The sequence below is a fragment of the Artibeus jamaicensis genome, unplaced genomic scaffold (assembly GCF_021234435.1).
Source record: "Artibeus jamaicensis isolate MK-2021 breed Jamaican fruit bat unplaced genomic scaffold, CSHL_Jam_final contig_482, whole genome shotgun sequence".
Lineage (NCBI taxonomy): Eukaryota > Metazoa > Chordata > Mammalia > Chiroptera > Phyllostomidae > Artibeus > Artibeus jamaicensis.
Genome location: NW_026521857.1, coordinates 5,753,389 through 5,773,301, shown reverse-complemented (window position 1 = coordinate 5,773,301; position 19,913 = coordinate 5,753,389). Strand labels below are relative to the sequence as shown.

The 19,913-nt window shown below is 50.8% G+C and overlaps 1 protein-coding gene across 3 annotated transcripts in view; it reads right to left on the bottom strand.

The window, feature by feature from the left end:
• Nucleotides 1-19,913, bottom strand: part of GMPR (guanosine monophosphate reductase) — a 40,654-nt gene that overhangs the window by 4,355 nt on the left and 16,386 nt on the right. For all 3 annotated transcript variants that reach the window (XM_037147975.2, XM_053668267.1, XM_053668266.1), the window contains exons 5-7: nucleotides 12,245-12,326; nucleotides 9,633-9,739; nucleotides 2,341-2,383 (exon numbers count right to left, since the gene is read on the bottom strand). In XM_037147975.2, the coding sequence (XP_037003870.1) occupies nucleotides 2,341-2,383; nucleotides 9,633-9,739; nucleotides 12,245-12,326 (232 nt within the window). The remainder of the gene's footprint in view (nucleotides 1-2,340; nucleotides 2,384-9,632; nucleotides 9,740-12,244; nucleotides 12,327-19,913) is intronic.

The window sequence follows — 19,913 nt, the reverse complement described above, 5'->3', positions numbered from 1 at the left end:
GTAAGAATGGTCCCTGCGTAGGGAGTGGGGCACTGGACACTCAGGAAACAAATGCAGCCTCCTGAATGGCGGGGGTTAACACACTGGACAGGCCCGAGGAGTTAAAAATGACGCATCCCTGCGGTCTGGCTCTTTTGGAGCCAGAGACACCCAGAGCAGAGCAGCACTGCAGAGGACACGCTGTCCAGTCTCACACCTAACGCAGTAGCTCCTCCACACTGTCCCTGCCTGGTGCCTGGTCCGCCTGCGCCCTAGGCCTTGCACTCTGCAGAGGCTGTGAGGAGCCCTCAGGACAGACTGAACCCCCTATTCGAGAGCCTGGGCATGGAGGACAGAAACCTCCACGTGCACGTATGCACATATATACAATATACCCCGTAGAACTCTATCTCACCTCTGTTGTGATCAATATCTGACTTCCAGAGTAAGTAATATCCCATAGGAGCCACCCAATGGTGTGAAACTCCCAGGCTGGGCACAGCGGAGGCCGGCCACCCAGGCTGCCTGTGGAGGCTGGAGCAGGGCCGGGACCAGCCGGACCAGCAGGGCTGGCTCACAGCTGTGTCCCCAGGGTCTGTCACAGTGCATGGCACCTGGGAGATGCAGAGTGACTAGTCGGAAAGTAAAAGGTGTACGTGGAAGGAACAGAAACTGTCCCGCGCCCCATCCTGTCCACAGGTAACCGCAGACGGCTCTCCACTGACTGCTGCAAACACAACTGCACCGACGGCTCTGCCCGGGCAGTCCCACTGAGGGTATGCTCTCGGAACACGAGGGCATCAGGGTCCAGGTGTACTAAGTCATAAGGATGAAGGGCAGGGAGGGGCAAGCATAGGAACCCCTGAAAAGTGGCCTTGACCTCTGCCCTCCGGCTGTTTACATATTTGTAAGAGGGCTCTGGCCGTGCAGGGCAGGCCCCTGGCCTGCAGTCAGGCAAGCGGGCACCATGGGACCTTTCTATGTGGCGACAAGCTTTGAAGGCCATTCCTTGCAGGGTCCTGAACACAACTGCGGGCTCCTCGGCCCCCTTGCCATGATTATACGGGGCCAGCAAACTGGAGTCCAACCAGGCCTCCTGAGGACCACAGTTCCGGGAGCAGATGTGAACAGCAGGAACTCAGGGCTCAGACCCCTCACATGATGCCCTGACGTGGCTAATCATTTTCATTTCCGAACACTCTCACGTCCTTTCCCAGCCCACATTTTCCCTGATAAGGCCCGTCTCCCTCACACCCACTCAGTTCCTGGCTGCACCCACCGGAAGGAGCGGGGATGAGGAGAAGACACCAGGAGCATCGCTCGGATCTATTATCTACGTGGCTCCTTCCTCAGGACCCGTCACTCTACAGTGTGCTCAGCCCCGCGCTCAACAGGGAGCCCCGGGCGGGACACCCGTCAGTATGAAGATGTAGCTCAAAAATCAATAGCAAAACTGTCCTTGGCCGGCCGGCCCTGATCAAGGGGCAGCTGAGAACATGAGAACAGCCAGGGTCCGGTGTTCTCCCTGCCCCGCCCCTGACTTTGTCATTTGCCTCTTTGGAGCCTTGTCCCCTGGACAGTCTCCATGGTTACTACAAACCCAGCTGCTAGAACACTGCCCCAGGTTTCCTTTTGTCACTTTTTTTGTTTTGTTTTTCTTAAGCCAATGCCTCGCCTAAGACGTTCTATGGGGTGCACTCTGAACCAGCGATGAAGAAGCGCACAGGCAGAACCACTGAACGCAGACACAGAGAAAAGCCACCGGCACCACCCAGCTGTGCAGCCAGCTCTGAATTCTGAGCGAAGCTCACAAAGGTCAAGGGGCAGGCACAGCATATGGACATGCTGGACCTCCGAGTGCTTCCGCAAGAAAAACCCGGGATCCCCTGGCTGGGACCCCAGGTGCCCGCCCCACCCTCTCACACGGCTGGACACTGCTGTCCTCCGTGGGGAGTGGGCTCCTCGGACTCGGGTAAGAAACTGCTGGGGCGAAGCCGGCCCTCCTCTGGGGTTTCCCCAAAGGCCCTCCCTGAAGTTACTGCGTCCCGGACCTGCTACTGGCCTTTCCCAAGGGCGCCTTGGGCCTTCTCCACCATGACATCCAAGCCATGACTTGGCCCACTCCCGGCTGGCAGGACACTGTCCCTAGATCTATCCCCAAGTGCCCTGCCACCAGCCAGAGTGAAACTGGTGCCAGAATTTGGGCCTGTTGGGCCTAAAATCCAGGCAGCGGGCACTCAGGACTGGCCCAGACATCCTTCCAGTTTCCACTGCCTCATTCCACGTCCCACCAAGTTCCCAGTCCCCACCCCGCAGCCAGCTCCTGCAGGGAGTTCCCTCCTCGCCCTCCATTCTCCTTACCAAAGGCTTTGGCGACATCTCCTGGACACGTGCAGCCTCCGTCCTTCAAAGAGGAAAAAGCAAAGATGTCAGAGGGGGCTCTCCCGGGCTGTCCCTCTACCCTGGGGTGACTGGAATTTGAAACCCATCCCTGCTCCCAGCCAAGTCCACAGCCCTCAGGGCCAAGGCCCAACACTCCCCAACTCAGGGCCCCTTCCTGCCCCCAGTCCGCCCACCACCCCGAAGCTGCTGAGCATAAGAGTGGCTCCTGCAGCCCCTTCTCAACACACCTCTCCATTCGCCCTCCAAGTTCATTCCCATCACTGGTCACCTCTCCCCACCTGCCTGGTATGAGGTGAGATGTACTTAGTACTAGAGCTGAATTATTTTAAGAGCCAGAAAGGACACTGAGTCAATTCCTTTATATTCCCAGCTGCGCCATGTGTGTCTAATTCACCTTCATGCACGGCTGCCTTAGTCATACATACATTCCTGACACCCACTCTGCCACCTGGGGCTGCCTGAATGCCTAGCAGGACAGTCCTCCTTGGACTGTGCAGCACAGTTCAGCTGTGGGGGTTATGTTTAAACACCAGGAACACAGTACCCGGTGTCCAGGATGCAAAGCCACTGGGCTTCCTCACAAACAGAAAAGGCACAAAGTAACCAGGCTGCCTGCTATTTGTAATTCGGCCTGGGTGAGGTCCAGGGGGCAGAGGGCGGTGAGGGTGGCCTGGAGTAGCAGCCAGATCAGACAGACAGGGAACAGGCAAGGAAGCAGAGACACCGGGCGGGCAGGGTCGGTGCCCAGGGCTGGTGACATGTGACACAGCCCAGACTCAGTGTGGGTCTTGGAGAAACACCAAGATCTCAGAGGGAAGTGCCCGTCCCAGGAAGTGGACCCAGCCTCGCAGAAGCCAGGCGAGCACTGGGACGAACACAGAAAACAAAGCCACTCAGACTCTCTTGCTTCACAGCCGGCAGGAAGGTGGGCGCGCCCCTGGAGCTGGAGGGCGTCTGTGCAGAATGGAGCTTTCCGAATGGCGGCTCCAACTGAGGAGCGCAGGGCGCCTTGGGACTCGTCCTCTTTCCTACTGCCCTTCAGGCCTGTCACTCCCGTGGGGGTCTAGAACTCAGATGCTGTTTCATCACTTCTCTGCAGTGCTGAGCAAGAGGTAGGTATGAAGCCTCGATCTTTTCCTTTTATGAATATAACCGACTGCGGGTATTTCCTCCATCAAGTGTGTTATTCCCACGTGGCTTCCCCGACCCCCAGGCGGCCACAGTCCCCATGTGCACACCCAGCGGGCAGGTGGCTCTATATATGCGGTTAGAGCCTCAAAGCTCCAGAACACTCGCCCTTTCTTTCAAACTCACGACCCCGCATGCCCGCGTGCCCTGCCATCACTGTTAAAGAGTTTTACCTCTTTATCTAGACCAGTTCTACAAAGCGGGTCTTCAAACTGACAACCTCCAAAGGTGAAATAAACTCATGCTCCTGTTAAAGTAGGTGCCTAACGCATTTGACTTTAAACACACACGTACACCCCCCCCCTCATATCTTTTGCTCACATGCCTGTGAGTGAGCAGCTTAGGACTGGCAGGGTGTCTCTGTGGGTCCTGCACTCCCGCCCTGCTGTGGTCAGCGAGCAGGCCTGCCTCAAGGAGGCCTGTGCTACCCGGACTCCCAGACAGTGAGCCCCCGGGGGGCCCGGGACACCCACCGTTCACAGGCCGTGGCGCTGTGCTGTGCTGTGGAGAGGAAGTCACACTTAGCGTGTCACCTGCTCGCTCCGTCTGAGTGGCACCATGGGACCGACAGCGCAGACCGACAAGCTGGACTGCACAAGCGACCCAGGGCCACCCGACGTCACACCATGGGGCAGGGCGCAGGAACTGGTCCCCTACAACCATTCAGTCCTTACTCCAGGGTACGTTTGTATGAGTTCAGAGAGAAGGGACAGAGAGAAACGTCGACGTGAGAAACGTCGGTTGCCTCCTATATGTGTCCCCACCGGGGATCAAACCCGCGGCCTTTTGGTGGACAGGACAACGCTCCAACCCACGCAGCCCTCCGGCCAGGGCTCCCTTCTGCCATTTCCAGGTAATTTCCAAAAGCCGCTCACGGCATGATTTCACGTCCTCAGGAGGCAGAGCAATAGGAACAGCCCTGCAACCGAAGAAAGACACTGACTCGCCCAGAAACATGCATGGCTGCGGGAAGCTTGTTTTTTACAGCAAGTGTGCACTGCTTGTTTTTTTTTTTAAAGTCGGTAACACATATACTAAACAACAGTGTGCAAATACTCAAACGGTTACTTGTTTTGCTTTTCAAAACGGCCAGCGTTATATTTTAGTAGAAAAGGCATCACACCAGGGGGGTGGTAAGTGGCCCCGCGAAGTGTCGGTGAACCTCCTCTGCTTAAAAACACACGCTCATCCTGAGAACGGGGGGGGGGAGGCCGGAGGAATCCGAATCAAGCACCTACTATGCACTGTTACAAACTCCGTTTTGTTTTTTTTTTTAATTTAAGCACCACAAGAATCTGAACTCGACACTTTGTAGGTGGGGCAGGGGGTTGGCGAGGCAGGTTCCGAAAGGCTGAGTGACTTGCCCAAGGTCACACAGCGGTAACGAGAGAAGAACGAGATTAGAAGCCTGGTTAAGAGTAAACTCTCCCCGTGTCTGGAAGCACACCTATACAGGCATTAGCAGTGGTTCTCTTAAGATGAAGGCAGTTCTAGTCAGATTTATTTTCTTTACCTTCATCTGGAATTTTTCAAGCCTAAAAATTATTTGAAAGAATTTGATTGGACCTAAGTAAAGGTCTAGCTGTGTCTGAAGTTCTACATTAAATCAATAAACTGACATGAAATTTGCCAACCAACCTTCACTTCCTTGCCGAGGGTCAGGGCCGGGGGGTGCGAGCACTGATGGGTGCAGGGAAGGAGGGGCTGGGCACTGCTCTGAATCGGCCCAACCCTTGACCGTCACAGCCCTGCACAAGGGCAGGCCTCCTCAAATTGATGAGCACATTCTCAAAGTCTCTATAAAGTGCACTGATTAAAACACTGAACTTGCATAAAAAAGACAACAGTCACCCCAGTTGGCCTAAGCACAGGACTTTTTTCAGGTCCTGTGAAGCACTACGCAGTCCAAACCATTTTGGTTACCGGTTCAAATCGCTCCCTTTCCGACGGTTCAGCTGGGATGATTCTTGACTCTGCACTAAAGATGCACTTGAGCACTCAAAGGGGAAAGGCCTTGGCACAGAACAGATTAAGCTGAAGTCTCCCAAAGCAACTTGATGGGGAAATGAGCAGCCCTGGCCTGTGAAGACCTGCACTCTTCATGGCTTCGGCAAATCCTTCACCCTCTCTGAGTCTCCTCATTGTTTAATGAGGGCGGTCAAGGGCGGGAGTGGAACAGTGGAGGTGGACAGACTCTGGTCCGAGTGCTGGCTCGGCTCCCTACCAGCAGTGTGATATCGAACAAGTTACTTAAGGACTCAAAGCCAGCTTCCTCACTTCGTGTGGTTGTTAATTGTATGTGCCAACTTGACTGGGCCTTGGAGTGCCCGGATATTTGATTAAACATTATTCTGGATGTTTCTGTGGGGGTGTCTGTGCATAAGAATCAGTAGAGTGAGTAAAGCAGATTGCCCTCCGTCATGAAGGTGGGTCTCATCCAATCAGCTGAAGGCTTGTGTGGAACAAAAAGGCTGACCCTCCCCCAAGAGAACTTGTCCTAACTGACTACCTTCAAACTGGGAATGGGCTTTTCCCTGCCTTCTGATTCCAATGGCAACAATGGCTCCTCCTGGTGCCCAGACCCACAGACACGGACAGAAACCCCACCATCAGCTGTCTCCAGCTTGCCAAGTCATCATGCCGCACATCCGGGGACTTCTCACCCTCCATAATCACCTGACCCAATTCCTTATAAATCTCTCTCTCACCACATGCACATAAACTACTGGATGTTTCTCTGAAAACCCTGACTAATGCACCTATCAAATAAAGAGAATAGCTACCTTGTCAGGTTGTTGCAAGGATTAAAGATTATATGTATGTTATGCCTGGTAGATAGAAGATGCTCGATAAATGACAGCCATTACTTCCTCCAAAGCTGTTTCCACCTCTCCAATTCTTTCTTTTGTGTGATGTCCCTAGCAGATGACAAGACAAAATTAACTGGTCACACCTTAATCTTTACCTATGTAGGGGGTATCCTGAATTTTTCACCTCTCTGCCTCTCAGCAACCCATGTGGGCCACAATAAATAGAAACCTGATTCGAGTCCAGCCTCTCGGGAGTAAGCACCTGCAGAACAGACTCTGCACGGTGGCTTCCTTCTGAACCTCACTGGCGCGGAAGTGCTAAGTCAGCAACTGAAGTGTGAAATGAGACAGCTGGAAAGAAAGTGGACAGAGTGGCAGGGTCCAAACCGTCTGATGGGTCTCCTGTGGGTTCAGGACTGCTGGCAAGTGGGAGAAAGCTACTTGTGAAACCCCATCAGTCAAAGGGATGGTGGGTAAATGGCTGCCTTGATGTCCGAGACACTCAGCTGCTTAGAAAGGATTAGCTGGCCCTGAGCAGTATGGCTCAGTCGTCCTGCAAAGCTAAAGGTGGCTGGTGCAATTCCCAGTCAGGGCACATGCCTGGGTTGTGGGTTTGCCCCCCCCCCCCCAGTCAGGGTACATACAGAAGGCAATCAGTCAATGCTTCTCTCCCTCTCTTTCTCCCTCCCTTCTCCTCTCTAAACATAAATAAATAAAATATTTAAAACAAGAGAAGAAGGAATCAGTTAAAGTCAAATACAGACCCCCTATAAGTCTGTGAACTTCATTTGATCTTTTGGCTACAAATTGAACTTCTAACCGCACCTAGACGATCTCTCACCATGAATGGAAAATCAGAAACCCAGAGCGGCAGCAGCACAAGCCTGAGCTGCCACCGTCCCTGACTGAGAAATCCAGAGTTGTTCTCTGGCGCCGGCAAATGAGACCTGACTGGAGCAATGACCCGACCTATGGAAGCCAGAGGTTCTCAACCTTGACAGCCCATCAGGGTGACTTGGAGGGCTTGTTAAAACAGATTCCTGGGCCTCGACCTCTGAGTTTCTGATTCAGGTCTGGATGGGGTCTGAAATTTTCTAACAAGTTCTCAGCTGATGCCGATGCTGCCAGTCTGGGCACCACACTTAGGGAATTGCTGTAAATAAGTGGTAAACTGGGTGTGCTGTGTAAAGAGATCCCAAACTGATTTCCCATCAGTCACCTGTGGTGCCAGCAGAGCCTCCACCCTGCCTACAAATGGCCCCTGAAAATTTCTAGAAAGGCCCAAGTATGGGATCTTAGACTATGTTCACAGCATAACTATTAATTTGCCCTCCACTGATTTGGAGATGGTGGCCATTCAAGGAATATAATGCTGAGTCTAAATTCTGATTAAGATTCTTGATGGTAACACAGACTCAGGACTGATTACATACAGTGCTTTGGAGACCAATGTCTAAGGGCTGAATTCACGAGGATGGGGTCCAGGAATGTGGACTGTAAGAAGCTACCCTGGTGACTCTCACGCAGTTGGCCCAGGACAAGGCTACAGTGAGCCCCTGAGAACTGCTGGCACATTGGAGAAAGTGCGGTCTGATGACTTCTCACTCAGCCACCTCACTCAGCAAATGTAGGGGGACGACTACATGTTAGCCTCTCACACACACCAGTTGTTCAATAAATGAGTGGTCATCTGTTCACTGCGGCAAAAGCTAAAGGGAAGGAAGGGTATTGAGTGGAGGGGCTTAGAACTCTGTCTGCAGCCAGTCAATGTCCAGTCACTGCCGACTCCCAGAGCAATAGTAGGACCTGCTCCACAAAGACTGGCTGACTGCATGGATGGGCAGGCGGAGAGGCTGCATGAAGAATCAGAACGAGCACAGAAGTGTGCACTGGACCTCGAGTTAAGGACCTGACCCCTGGCTTCGGTTGTTGCCTGAGGGTCATATGGGGGGTGGCGGGGGGAACAACAGCGACAGCTCAGACACGTGGCAGCGCTCAAAGCGAAAGCACGCCCCTGGGCCTGTCGGTGCGCCCTCGAAGCCCGGAAGTCAAACCCCACCGTCGGAAAGGCTGAGCCGAAATCTACCAGGTATCACTCCGCCAGGACATGTAATTTACTGCATCTGGACTTAAAAGAAATAACCTATTATTTTAGGTGGGCACATAGCTTAGGAATTGTACAACTGAAAAAAGATGAAGATTTAATTTGCCATATTCAATATGAGTCCATTGTTATAGAACCACTAACAATATGTCACTACGTCAGAATTTGTAAAAAAAATACACATATGTATCATCCACAGAAGAGGAAGCCATAGTTCTTCCATCCGAGCCCGTCCAATTACATCTCACATATTCTGTCCTGTTCTGACCATCCCATGGAGAAGGGAAGAGACAGGATAACCCCCTCAGCTGTCTGAACTGTGGTCACATCGACAAGGCAGAGCAGAAGCTCAGATACATGGAGGGTTGCAACTTGACTTTCATTTAATCCTTAATATTTGGTGTCTGAGCACTTTGGTGCTGTTCTTCCAGGAGCTCCGTGAAAGTGTTGTGAGTTCACGGTCTTGGCCTGGTCTTGGCCTCTCCTCCCCTCCTTCCATGTCCAAACCTGCAAAAACCCAACTTCTGCCCCCAGGAGGCCACTGAATCTGCTCTCCCTATGGTAGCCGGTGACCCACTGCTAGCATGTGACGCCACCACAGATGTGATCAGCTGAGATGAGGTTATCCTGAAGCAATATGACTGATGTTCTTATGAAAAGGAGGAATCTGGACACGGAGTCAGACAAGCACACAGGGAGGATGCGACATGAAAACCGGAATCATGGTGCCACAAGCCAAGGGACTGTTAGGAGCTCAAGAGGCCTGGAACACGGCCTTCCCTGGGGCCCTCATGGCCCTGCCAGCACCTTGATTTTGGACTTCTGGTCTCCAGGGCTGTGAGACGATACATTTCTCTTAAGCCCCCAGTATGGAGTGGCCCTCTCAAAGCCCCCGAGTATCCCTCATCATGCTGCCGACCACTCCCAGTTGTTACTGACCAGAGTTCTCACTGACCAGTGTGCCACCTCGCTGGCTGCAGCATAAGTGGGGAGCAGGGCTGGGACCTGAGGGCCTGCTCACTCCCAAGCCCACAGGATGCCACTGGGTAAATGGCAACCAGAAGCGGGGCTCCCTCAGGGCCAGGAAGCAGGGTCCTGCAATCCCAAGCTACTCCCTGATCTGCCCCAGGCCCCGCCTGCAGACTTACAGAGATGATGTGGCCCTTCAGGCCGTGGGCAGAGTCAGCACACTCGATCACGGCACTCAGCTGGGGGTAGCCGACCCCCGTCTTGGTGCGGGTGGTGCACACGGAACCTAGACGGAGGAAGAAGTGAACCCCAAAGAGAGGTGATTAATAAATGAGCGGAATGGGACACAAAATGAACCTCCATCACTGTCCCACAGCCCTGCCCCAACTCATGGGGGTGAACCTTCCTCAGCACAGGAAAGGCACAAGAGGCAGGGCAGCCCAGGAGCTCAATGTGCATGGTTGTAACCACACCATCAGGCCCTCATCTTGTCATCTGCTCATGGCTACAACAGATCCCACCCCGTATGACAGCACCCACTTCATGGCTGCGCACTGACTTGCCACACTGCAACCCCCATTGCTTTCTGCTGCCCTTCCCTTCTCCACTCAACCACACTACACTTCCAGGGGCCTCTCAGATTCCTCCACAGCCTCCAGCCCTCTTCACCTTCAACTTTTGTCAAATTACTACCTTCTCTACACCGCAGTGCCCTGCCTGTGAAATGGAAATAAAAACCTGGCCTCACAGGGTGTCAGCAGAAACGAAATGGCATAAGGGAAGAAAATCGTTTGGCTCAGCACCTGGCGCTGACCCTACTCCTGCACCCTCTTTCTCTCCCAGCTCTGTCCTCGGCACACCCAGCCTGTTGTTCCTCTGGACCTCACAGTCCATCTCCAGCCTGGTCCAGCATCTCCATCCAGCCTGGACTCTGAGGTCAGCTACCCGGATGTCTTCATCCTCCCGACCTCTGTCCTCCCCACAGTCAAGGCCAGTCCTCACAGACCATCTGCATTATGGTCCAAGCCAAGTCATGCCAGAAGCACCAGCATCTTCAGCACATGTCTGCTTGCTCAAGACCTGCTCTCCCTCCAGGTGCACCGCTGCTCCAAGAGCACGCACATCACACTCCTGAATGTCCACCCTCTTCTCCCCCCATCCATCTCCCCCTTCCCACTGACCACGCTCCAGCCGGGCTGACCTTTCAGTTCCTCCTGCACAGCGAGTTTCTTCCCACCTTAGGGATTCTCCCTCCAGGAGGTTTTCTCTGTCCAAACCCTCCCCTCTGTACCAACACCCTGGCCTTGCTAACCCCTTCTCATCTTTCAGGCTTCGTCTCAAATATCACTGCCTCCAGGAAGCCATTTGGCACAGCACTCCTTTCAAAAAGAGGCATTTAAATAACGATTTGTGTAAGAGCTGAGGGTCTGCTGCCTCTGCTGCACGGTGACCTCCGGATGCTCACTGCCGTAGTAGGGTGCTGAGAATAGAGCCCGTACATAAGACGCTGTAAATAGACACTGAAAGAATGTGTGAGCTCCAGAATGAATGAGTCACCCGCATCCCTGTCCCTGCTGCTTTGCCATCCATCAGTCCTTCCTGGGAGTCCCATGGTGCCAATGATGAAACACCCTGAAGCCAGTGTAAAAAGTGGGCCGGAAGTGGGGTGAGGGACCCAGCGCCCCTGCCTCCTCTCCTGCTTCCCATCACCACCAGTGGCTTCACAGCTTCCCACTCGTGTCTCCCCAGTGTCTTTAGGAACAAATTTTGTTTGTATGTTACAAATTGGCTTGGGTGAATGGCAATATAAAAAGCCCAACCTTGACAATCTCCCTGTGTGTTAAAAGCCTGGTGCTTGGATGAGCGTACAGGGCTCTTCTCCTGTAACAGTCCCCTCAGGGGCACCCTCCCCCCAAGGCTGACAAGTATGTAAATTACAGCCCAGCGCTGTCTTCTGCCCACAGCATTTCCTCACACTCTTCTCCTGTTAGTTAGGACTTGCTTCCTATTCCAGTAACGTCTTTTGGATAGGCAATATTTTTAAGTCTTTGCTGCTCTTTACTCCCAATTGAAAATGTGTACCTTCTTTACTTATCTCCCATCTTAGTGTCTGGTTAACCATGAACGTGAAGAATTTAAAAACATGGAAGCTCATGCTCAGGCATGGCCGAAGGGGGCAGCAAACGTCAGCTGGCCCGGGGAGAAGGACAGAAAGACTCCTGCTCCTTCCCCCACTCAGGGTGCCAACGGGCTGTCCCTCCTAGGAAAGAAGGCCCCAGAGGGTATGGCCAAATCTGATGTGGGTATGTATCAGGTGAGAAGCCAAAGGTGCTAACTACCCGAGCCACGGATCAAGTTCAAAGGTGGCCTCCCAGCTGCATGCACATTTGCAATGTTAGGCATCTCTGGAACACTCACAGAAACTGGGGTTATTCATGTCCATTAACTGTCCCATGAATTTTTCACCCCTCATCTTCCTCTTCAAGGTATATAGAGCCATTAATGAAATCTGCATTTTCTCTCCCACAATTACGTTCTAAAACCTGGACCTCACATTCTAACCACATCCAAGCTCATTTTTAAGTTCCCTGGGGGGCATCAGATAGCAACTCAACAACATTTCTAATGAGGAGCTTCTTCTAAAAGCTCAATGAGAGTGCCAAGAGAAACGTACTTTAAACTTGGGGATGGGTCCCTCATGGGCTCCCTTCTGGCCACCTCCAATCTCCATAAGCCCCAGGTCCCGTTTCTCCCCCCACACACCCTCTGCTGTTCTCCCAGAAAGTCTTACCTGGTCCAACTCCCACTTTGATTATATCTGCTCCGGAAAGAATCAGCTCTTCCACCATCTCTCCTGTCACCACATTCCCTGCCTGGGACAAAAACTACAGCTCATGATCATGAACTACTCCTGGTGGTACAAAGATGAATAAGCAACTCCACACTGGGACAGAAGGATAAGCATGTCCTGAGGCCACCAGGCAGTCGGGGACCTTTCCAAACAAGAAGGGCAGGGAGACAAAATATTGGATCCAATAGGAGCCAGAAATAACCCCTGGAGAGTACGTTTGGGTAAAGTACAGAACTCCGTGATGTTAGAGCTCCAAGACTTTAGACTATCTAGGTCACAGCTTTTTGAGCATTTCAGCAATGAATAGACAATAAAGTCTTACAGAGAACCCATACACATAAAATAAGCAATACAACACTCTCTCAGCTTATTAAAATCTTTATTGTTGGGAATAAAATGCTTCACAGATTGTAAACCTCCTGAAAAATCTTTCTGGAGCCTCAGGGGCCGCAATGGGAAAACTACTGGTCATCTCACAGCTGGGAAGACACCTGGGTGTCCTGCCCTAGGGGCAGAGGTCCCCACCTGATGTGAAAGGGAAGATGAGCCCCCGTGGACCAACAGCACTGGAACATGCTCCGTTTTCAGAACACGAAGCTGTGACCCTAAGAATATACATATAAACCAGGAAGTGGCAGAATCTAAAACCCAGAAGGATGCCTGTGGGTTGCAAATAGCACAAGTTCTTTCACTGCAGGAGTCTGAGAGCTCAAAAATAGCCCTTTTATTACAACTTACTGCCCTGTGGATTCTTCAGCTGGTGCACAGGAGACCTGGCGAGATGCCTGACTGAATCTTCACAACTGTGCAAAGTCTTTTTTGGGAACTGCATCCCTACTCATTCTACTCATTTACTTATTTATTTTTGTATTGAAACCCCACTGTCTTTCCACTGAATTGATTCCCAGAGGGAATTTTTCTTTCTTAACCTGGACAGAGTGACTTTCAACTCTGTATAAAAGGATCTTGGGACAGGGAGACAAGGGCAGCTCAAAGCTACTTTAACCCCAACAGCATCTGACAATGGAAAATGACAGGTAGTTCAGAAGAGGGCTAGAACAGAGGAGAACATAGTAAATGATAGAGGTAGCACTATGGTCACTGAGGAAGGGGACGATATTCAACAGACTGAGCTGGCAAAGGCATCTTTGGGGAAGAAACATAGATTATCACTGATACTTTTCACCAAAATAAGCTTCAGGTGGATTACAGAGTCAAACTAAAAGTTTTATTCCCCCCAAACTTAGAAGAAAACCTTGAATACTTATAATAAGCATAAAAGTGAAAAAAAAACCACCATAAACACAGTTCTGTCTACCTGCAAATAAAAAGCTTGTATACATATATACACGCAAACTTACTCGCACAACCAGCAAAGCTAAGAAGTTAACAGGCTGGTGGAGAAAACGGCCTGCAATCAGGACGAAGGGCTCCCAGCCTTGCAGCAGCCGTGCCAAATTTGCAGGGAAATGCCAACACCTTGTTTCATAACTGCCACGGGACCTGAGCACTCTCATGAAATGAGAGCAGTCAGCTGACACAGTGAAAGTTGAACCTCACTAATAATCCATTTTAAATTACGATACCAGTGAGGGACTACTTTTCACTTACCAAATTGCCAATGACTGTAAACATGAAACACTGAAGGGAAAACAGACTTTCTTTCTCTGCTGGTGGGGTGTCTATTTTAGTATAAGTTGTCTTAGAAAACAAAATATCCACATAGGAGAAATGCAAAAACACCTATATCCTTTGATCCAGTAAGGCTACTTCTAGGATTCTCTCTCAAGGAAATAACCATAGATGAGGTCAAAGGATTTAATAATAAGGATGTTATTTATAACAGTGCAGATCGGCAAATAGAATCCCCTAAATAGGAAGGGTTCAACAATCTAGGGTCCATCTAAGTGATGCTTTTAAGCTTGGTTTAATGGCATGGGAAAATGCTTAACTGCTTTCAGTATAATGTTAGGGGAGACAAAAGGAAATAGTAAGATCTCCTTGTCATTAAAAAATAAACACACGCACACAAGTACATGTGTATATGAACAGATATACCAAGATGCTCACAAATTATGTCTAGGTAAATGAACTGCCTATGGATTTTATTTTTTTCTTTTAAATATTCTTGATTTTACAGAATAAATTGTATTACTTTTATTAAATATATATTGGGGGGGGGTCTGTTTTTTAAAACACAAGGACCAGCATAAACTCTGCACCCAAGAAGGAACTTAATAGGAACCTGAGAAACAAGATGTTCATTCGTCTTCATTGGTTGATCTTCTGGGAAATAAATTTTTAAACTTTTAAAAATAAGATAAAAATATTTAAAAATAAAATAAATTTAAAAATAAGAATACTTAAGCTACTTCAAGCCCCCACAGTCTCATTTTCAATGTTGATTTCCCCCCCATTTGCTGCTACCTACAAATCATCCTATTTCAAAGGGCCTCCTGCACCTACAGTTAAACAATTCAAGTCGGTTTATGACGGATGAACCAGGTACCCCCACGTACGGTCCAAGCACGGAGGACGGCGATACTGTGTTGTAGCCCAGACTGTGCTGGTATCCCCAGTTCTCCTCCGCTACCTGTGTGACTGCTCACCAGAGGGAAGGACGTGGTCACCCCAGAGAGGGCTGCTCACGGAAAAACCCCGAGTGTGAAAAACCCTGAGTGTGGTTGGGGCGAGCCTCAGCGTGAGGGACACACCCCAGCAATGCCGATGACCAGCAGGGGATGAGCGAGTCTCCACCTGCAGGAACGAAAAGCTTGTCTATCCATGTTTGAAATGAAGAAGGGCAAAAAAGTAAATAAATAAATAAGGGGGAAAAAGGAAAAGACCAAATCAGAAATGGGCACGATGACAGGAGTGCGGCCACGCCCCAGTGAAAGCCCCGGGCAGATGGAGGCTGCTCAGCCTAGGCTGTGACAGGGGCGGGAGGGCAGGGGCGCGGGGGTGGGGGGGGATGGGGGGGTGGTTAGTGAGGAACTCACTTATCTTGGCCTGCGGCACCACTGCGGGCACGGGCTGTGGACAGTCAGGATGGGGCCACACCCAGCAGCACGTCCAGCTGTCACTCAGGCAGCTACAACAAAATGGAATCCGCAGAGCCTTATCGGGGCTCCAGCGCCACCACGTGGAGACTTCCCTGGGGCACCGCTCTCCCTGGGAGACCGCACGTGGACTGCAAGGACTGCTCCTCGGTTCAGGAAGGGCGCGCACCCCAGGAAGGGACATAAAGGTGATCCAACTAACATTTCGAGTACTTCTACACCGTTTTACAAAGTCCTCTGGAGAAAAACCCGAGTCCAAACTGTTCTGCTCCAATTTTTCCAGCTTTCCTTTAGACCGGGATAGCTATCGCAACATAAGTTCAGAAAGACCTGGGGTCAAACAACGATCCTCCTACTTCCCACATAATCGTAAGAAAACCACTTCAACTCTGAGTCTCAACCTGTCTTGCTGTAAAACCACTAACTGTGCCCACTTGTCACTGTGAGGTTTACGGTGACGGCTGGGGTGCAGTAACATGTTAGTCCCTCCGCTTCGGAGTGACTTCTGTGGATGGCTCTTCTACTCTTTTTCTTTTTTTTTTCAGTTTTAATTGTGGTCAAATATACATGACATAAAATTTTCTGAGTTAACTATCTGTAAATAATTAAGGACATTGACACTGTTGTGCAACCATCATCACCATCTGCCTCCAGCGCTTTTTCATCTTCCCAAACTGAAATTCTGTCTCATTAAACAATAACTTCTCTACCCACTTTTTACGGGCTTTTTGGGGGCCCTTTTCCAAGAAAAATCCTTTCTACAGAAAGACACGAGGCAGAGGTCAGCAAACAGCAGCAGGCTGGGTTTGGCCCACAGCCACAACTCGCTGACTCCAAACATAATGTGACGAAGCCTAACTGGCGCCCTGTGCCAGGCGTACGGAAAATGGCATCTACCTGCCCGGGGAACCAGGGAGTGGGAGATGCTCGTACGACAATGACCACCATGTTTCATGGCACATTAATCTACTGTCTGACTCTCACAGACAAGCACCACCTGAGTCTCTCATGGCTTCTACCACAGGTCCAGTTCAGAGGAGCCCAGTGACGACAAAAACTCCAGGAAGCCCACCCAGCCTGAGAGGTGAGGTCAGTGATAACAAGTCCCCGGACTTCAGTGAGACACACTTGACTACGTTAAGACCTCCCTCAGCAGACACCTGCCAGAACACTGGAGAGTGCACGCCTCTCTGGGAGGAGGTACGGAGTGGGACGTGTCTCGGGTGGCTCAGACCATGACTGTGGGGTAGAATGCAGACAGGTGACAAGGGCCACAGGCAGAGACGCTGAGGCCACGCCCATGGCTACCTGGGACCAGCACAGTGGCTGACCTGGCATTCCCAAGGGCACAGAGCTGGACCTCCAATCTAATTGAAGAGCTCAGGTGTCACAGACCTACCTCCTCACAGCACCAGGTCAGAAAGCCACCAGCACAAAAGCATGTCTCAGACCCAACCCGGGGACTGCTGCGTCCCAGCAAGCCTGAGCTGGCACGTGGACTGGTGGCAGCATAGAGTAACAGAAACATTGGGAACATCACAGGGCTTGGGGACAGACTGCCTGGCTCCAAACCCCAGGCTCCTGGGCATGATCCTTGAAAAGTTTCCTTGACCTATGACTAAGTGTCAGATTATTAAATGCAGGTGCTCTTATCCTTACTCAAGGATTTGTTATCGATTACCGAGAAGGGCCTCATCCGTGCTAGTGCCTTTTCCCACAGCACCTCGAATGCACCGGCTTGTTACACTCTTCTAACAGCCAGCGCCGCCCAGGACCCTTCTCTGCCAAAGATGTTCTCTACGACCCCCTGCTTCCTCCCTCCCTACGTGTAGCAAGGCTTGCCCAAGGTGAAAGGCAAAAGAAAAGGGTGTGCATCTGAATTCAGAGTACACCGGGCAAAGGGAGCAACACGCCCTCACTCCCAGTGCAGGACACTGGAACTGCCAGCCTCTGCCAAGAACATTTCTGAGCACCCCTTCTGTTCCCTACACTGTAACAGCCAACACTCGGCACCTGTAGCATAGACCTTTCATTTTCAAACCATTGGACAAATAGTAATGCACTCTCACAAATGCCTCCAGAAGCTGTAAGGAAATTACTGAGGACACCAAGAGCACTGGAGGTTTCTGAATGAATCACAGACTTCAGGGGTCAGTGCAGGAAAAGAATGGCTTAGGAATAAACACCAGACTTGCCAAGTGCTCTCGTTCATTGCTGGGGAAACCAACAAGAACACTCATACAACCTGGCCCAGCCAGCAGCTGCAGGAGAGGCACTGCTGTTGATGGCTGCCCAGAGGGCCATGGGAACTGAGTGCCAATCCCCCTCCCAGCCTCATCCCCACAGCAACTCCCAGGCTCTGCACCAGCAGCAATCCCCTGTCCCTTGTCCTATCAGCCCGGCCCATCCTGCACTGTCCTGTGTCCCTGGAGTTTGCCCGAGGGGTGGCACACAAGTGCTCTGTGCCCACATGGGCAGCCTGCCTCAGCTCTAGGCAGAGCCAGCTATTGGGAGCACGCAAATGGGAAGCTCTGGGTCTCCAATGTATCTCTGTTTTTTAAAAGAAGTAGCGTGGACCTGTTTACTCCCTCTTCCCAAAATAAACACAAATGACCCCGCCCCACCCCCATCCTTTCTCCATCAGCCTCCCATCTCCGACAGTTCTCAGAGCACATGCCCTCTGTGTCACTCACTGGCAACACACACCTGTGTGTGAGTACCGCCCTGTTTACCTAACGCCACCCCATCTGACCCATGCTGGAATTCTCCAGGTGCAACTATCCTAGGCCTCCCTTCAGAGGTGAAGAAAATGATACTCAGAAGTTTTGTGCCTTTCCAACATGGCTCAGCTCATGTGGCCACACCACCTTCTGGGGCATTAAGTTAGTGCAGTGATCTTCGACCGGTGTGCCACGAGAGTTTTTAAAACATTAGATACCTGACTATTTCGACAGGGGTGCCAACCTCTTTTCCCTTAGACTGTCAAAAAAATGACAACAGCCAACACAACAATGGCTATCCGGTGTGAATGAATCAAAATTAGCTTCATATACGTATTTTTTGTCTGATCGGCAAAAAATTATATTTTTGGTGTGCCACAGAATTTTAGTACTTAGTTTATTGTGCCATGAGGTGAAAAGGGTTGAAAATTTCTCCGTTGGTGACTTTAACGGTGTTACAACCAGCAGCAAAGCAGAGGAGGGGACAAGGGCTGGTGAGGCATCTGGCAAACAGTATTAAGGATTCGTTCCAGGCCCTGGCCGGTGTGACTCAGATGGTTGGAGCATCAGCTCATAAATCAAACGGTTAGAGCTTCAATTCCCAGTCAGGGCACACACCTGGGTGTGGGTTCAGTCTCCTAATCAGGGCACAATCAATGTTTCTCTCCCTCCCTTCTCCTCTCTCTAAGGCGAATAAGGACCTCCTAGGGTGGGAATTAAAAAAAGGTTCATTTGAGGAACAATGGTAACATACAAACAACACGCATGCATTGCAACCTGCTATTGAACAAAAGAAGATGCAAGATATGCAATAGGCTACCATTTACATAAGGTCCCAACACAGGTGAGATTAAGTGACTTTCCCAGGAAGGCATCGGCAGGTGGTGAAACCCGAGACACACAGAGAGGAAATGCTGGCCAAGTCAGGGTGGGGCTCCTGAATGCGGGACACGGCAGGGCTGCTGTTTTATGACTATTAAATATCCAAGTTTTATGCACTTTCCCGTATGTCGGTTCACTATTTAATGCAAGAATTACTAAAGAAAAAGAAAGTAGAACCACTAGGCTGACTCATTAAATCCACGTAATTTCTGATTCTTAAACCTTCACTGGTAGCTCCAATACCCAAAAATGCCACTAGATAGAAAACACAATTTCCCAAGTTTCTTAGCCCCTTGCCTCTCCAGGGCCATTAAAACACTTGAGGTGAAATGGAAACTTCTGGAAAGATCTAGATTCCACCACCTCAGGTAAGACTGTCCATAGCCATCCTGGGCCTGCCTCATTTCTGACTCTCCAAAAGGAGTAAAAACAAAAAGAAAAAGAAGACTCTTCTAGTCAACAAATATTTGCCATGCTCTTTCTACCATCTAGCTGTAGTTTCACAGAATTTACATTTAATAGCAAGTGCTGTTTGGGGCCGCGAGGTCCTAGCTGGCGGGTGGGGACTCCTGCTCCCCCTGGAGTCCAGCTTTCCATTCCGCCTTTCTGGAGACAAAGTTACCACAGACGGCTGGGGGTAAAAGAGCCAGTTCGGTCACGACTACCCAGCCACGGGTGCTAGTAGAGGGCAACTTCATGACCCTCCTGGGCAAGCACAGCACAGGTCAGCCCCCTCAGAACTGGGAAGCAGGAAACTGGTCGCACGCATATCGCCTAGCGGAAGAAAGGAGTTTTATCACCAAAGTTAACAAGGATGCGGCATGTTAACAAGTCTCAAGGATAGACCTTTCATTCAGAACAACCTGCCTTTAAATCCCAGCTTTACTGCTTAATGATGCTATCTATGACTTTGTGAAAATCCCCGGTGTTACAGTGAAGTACGAGCTT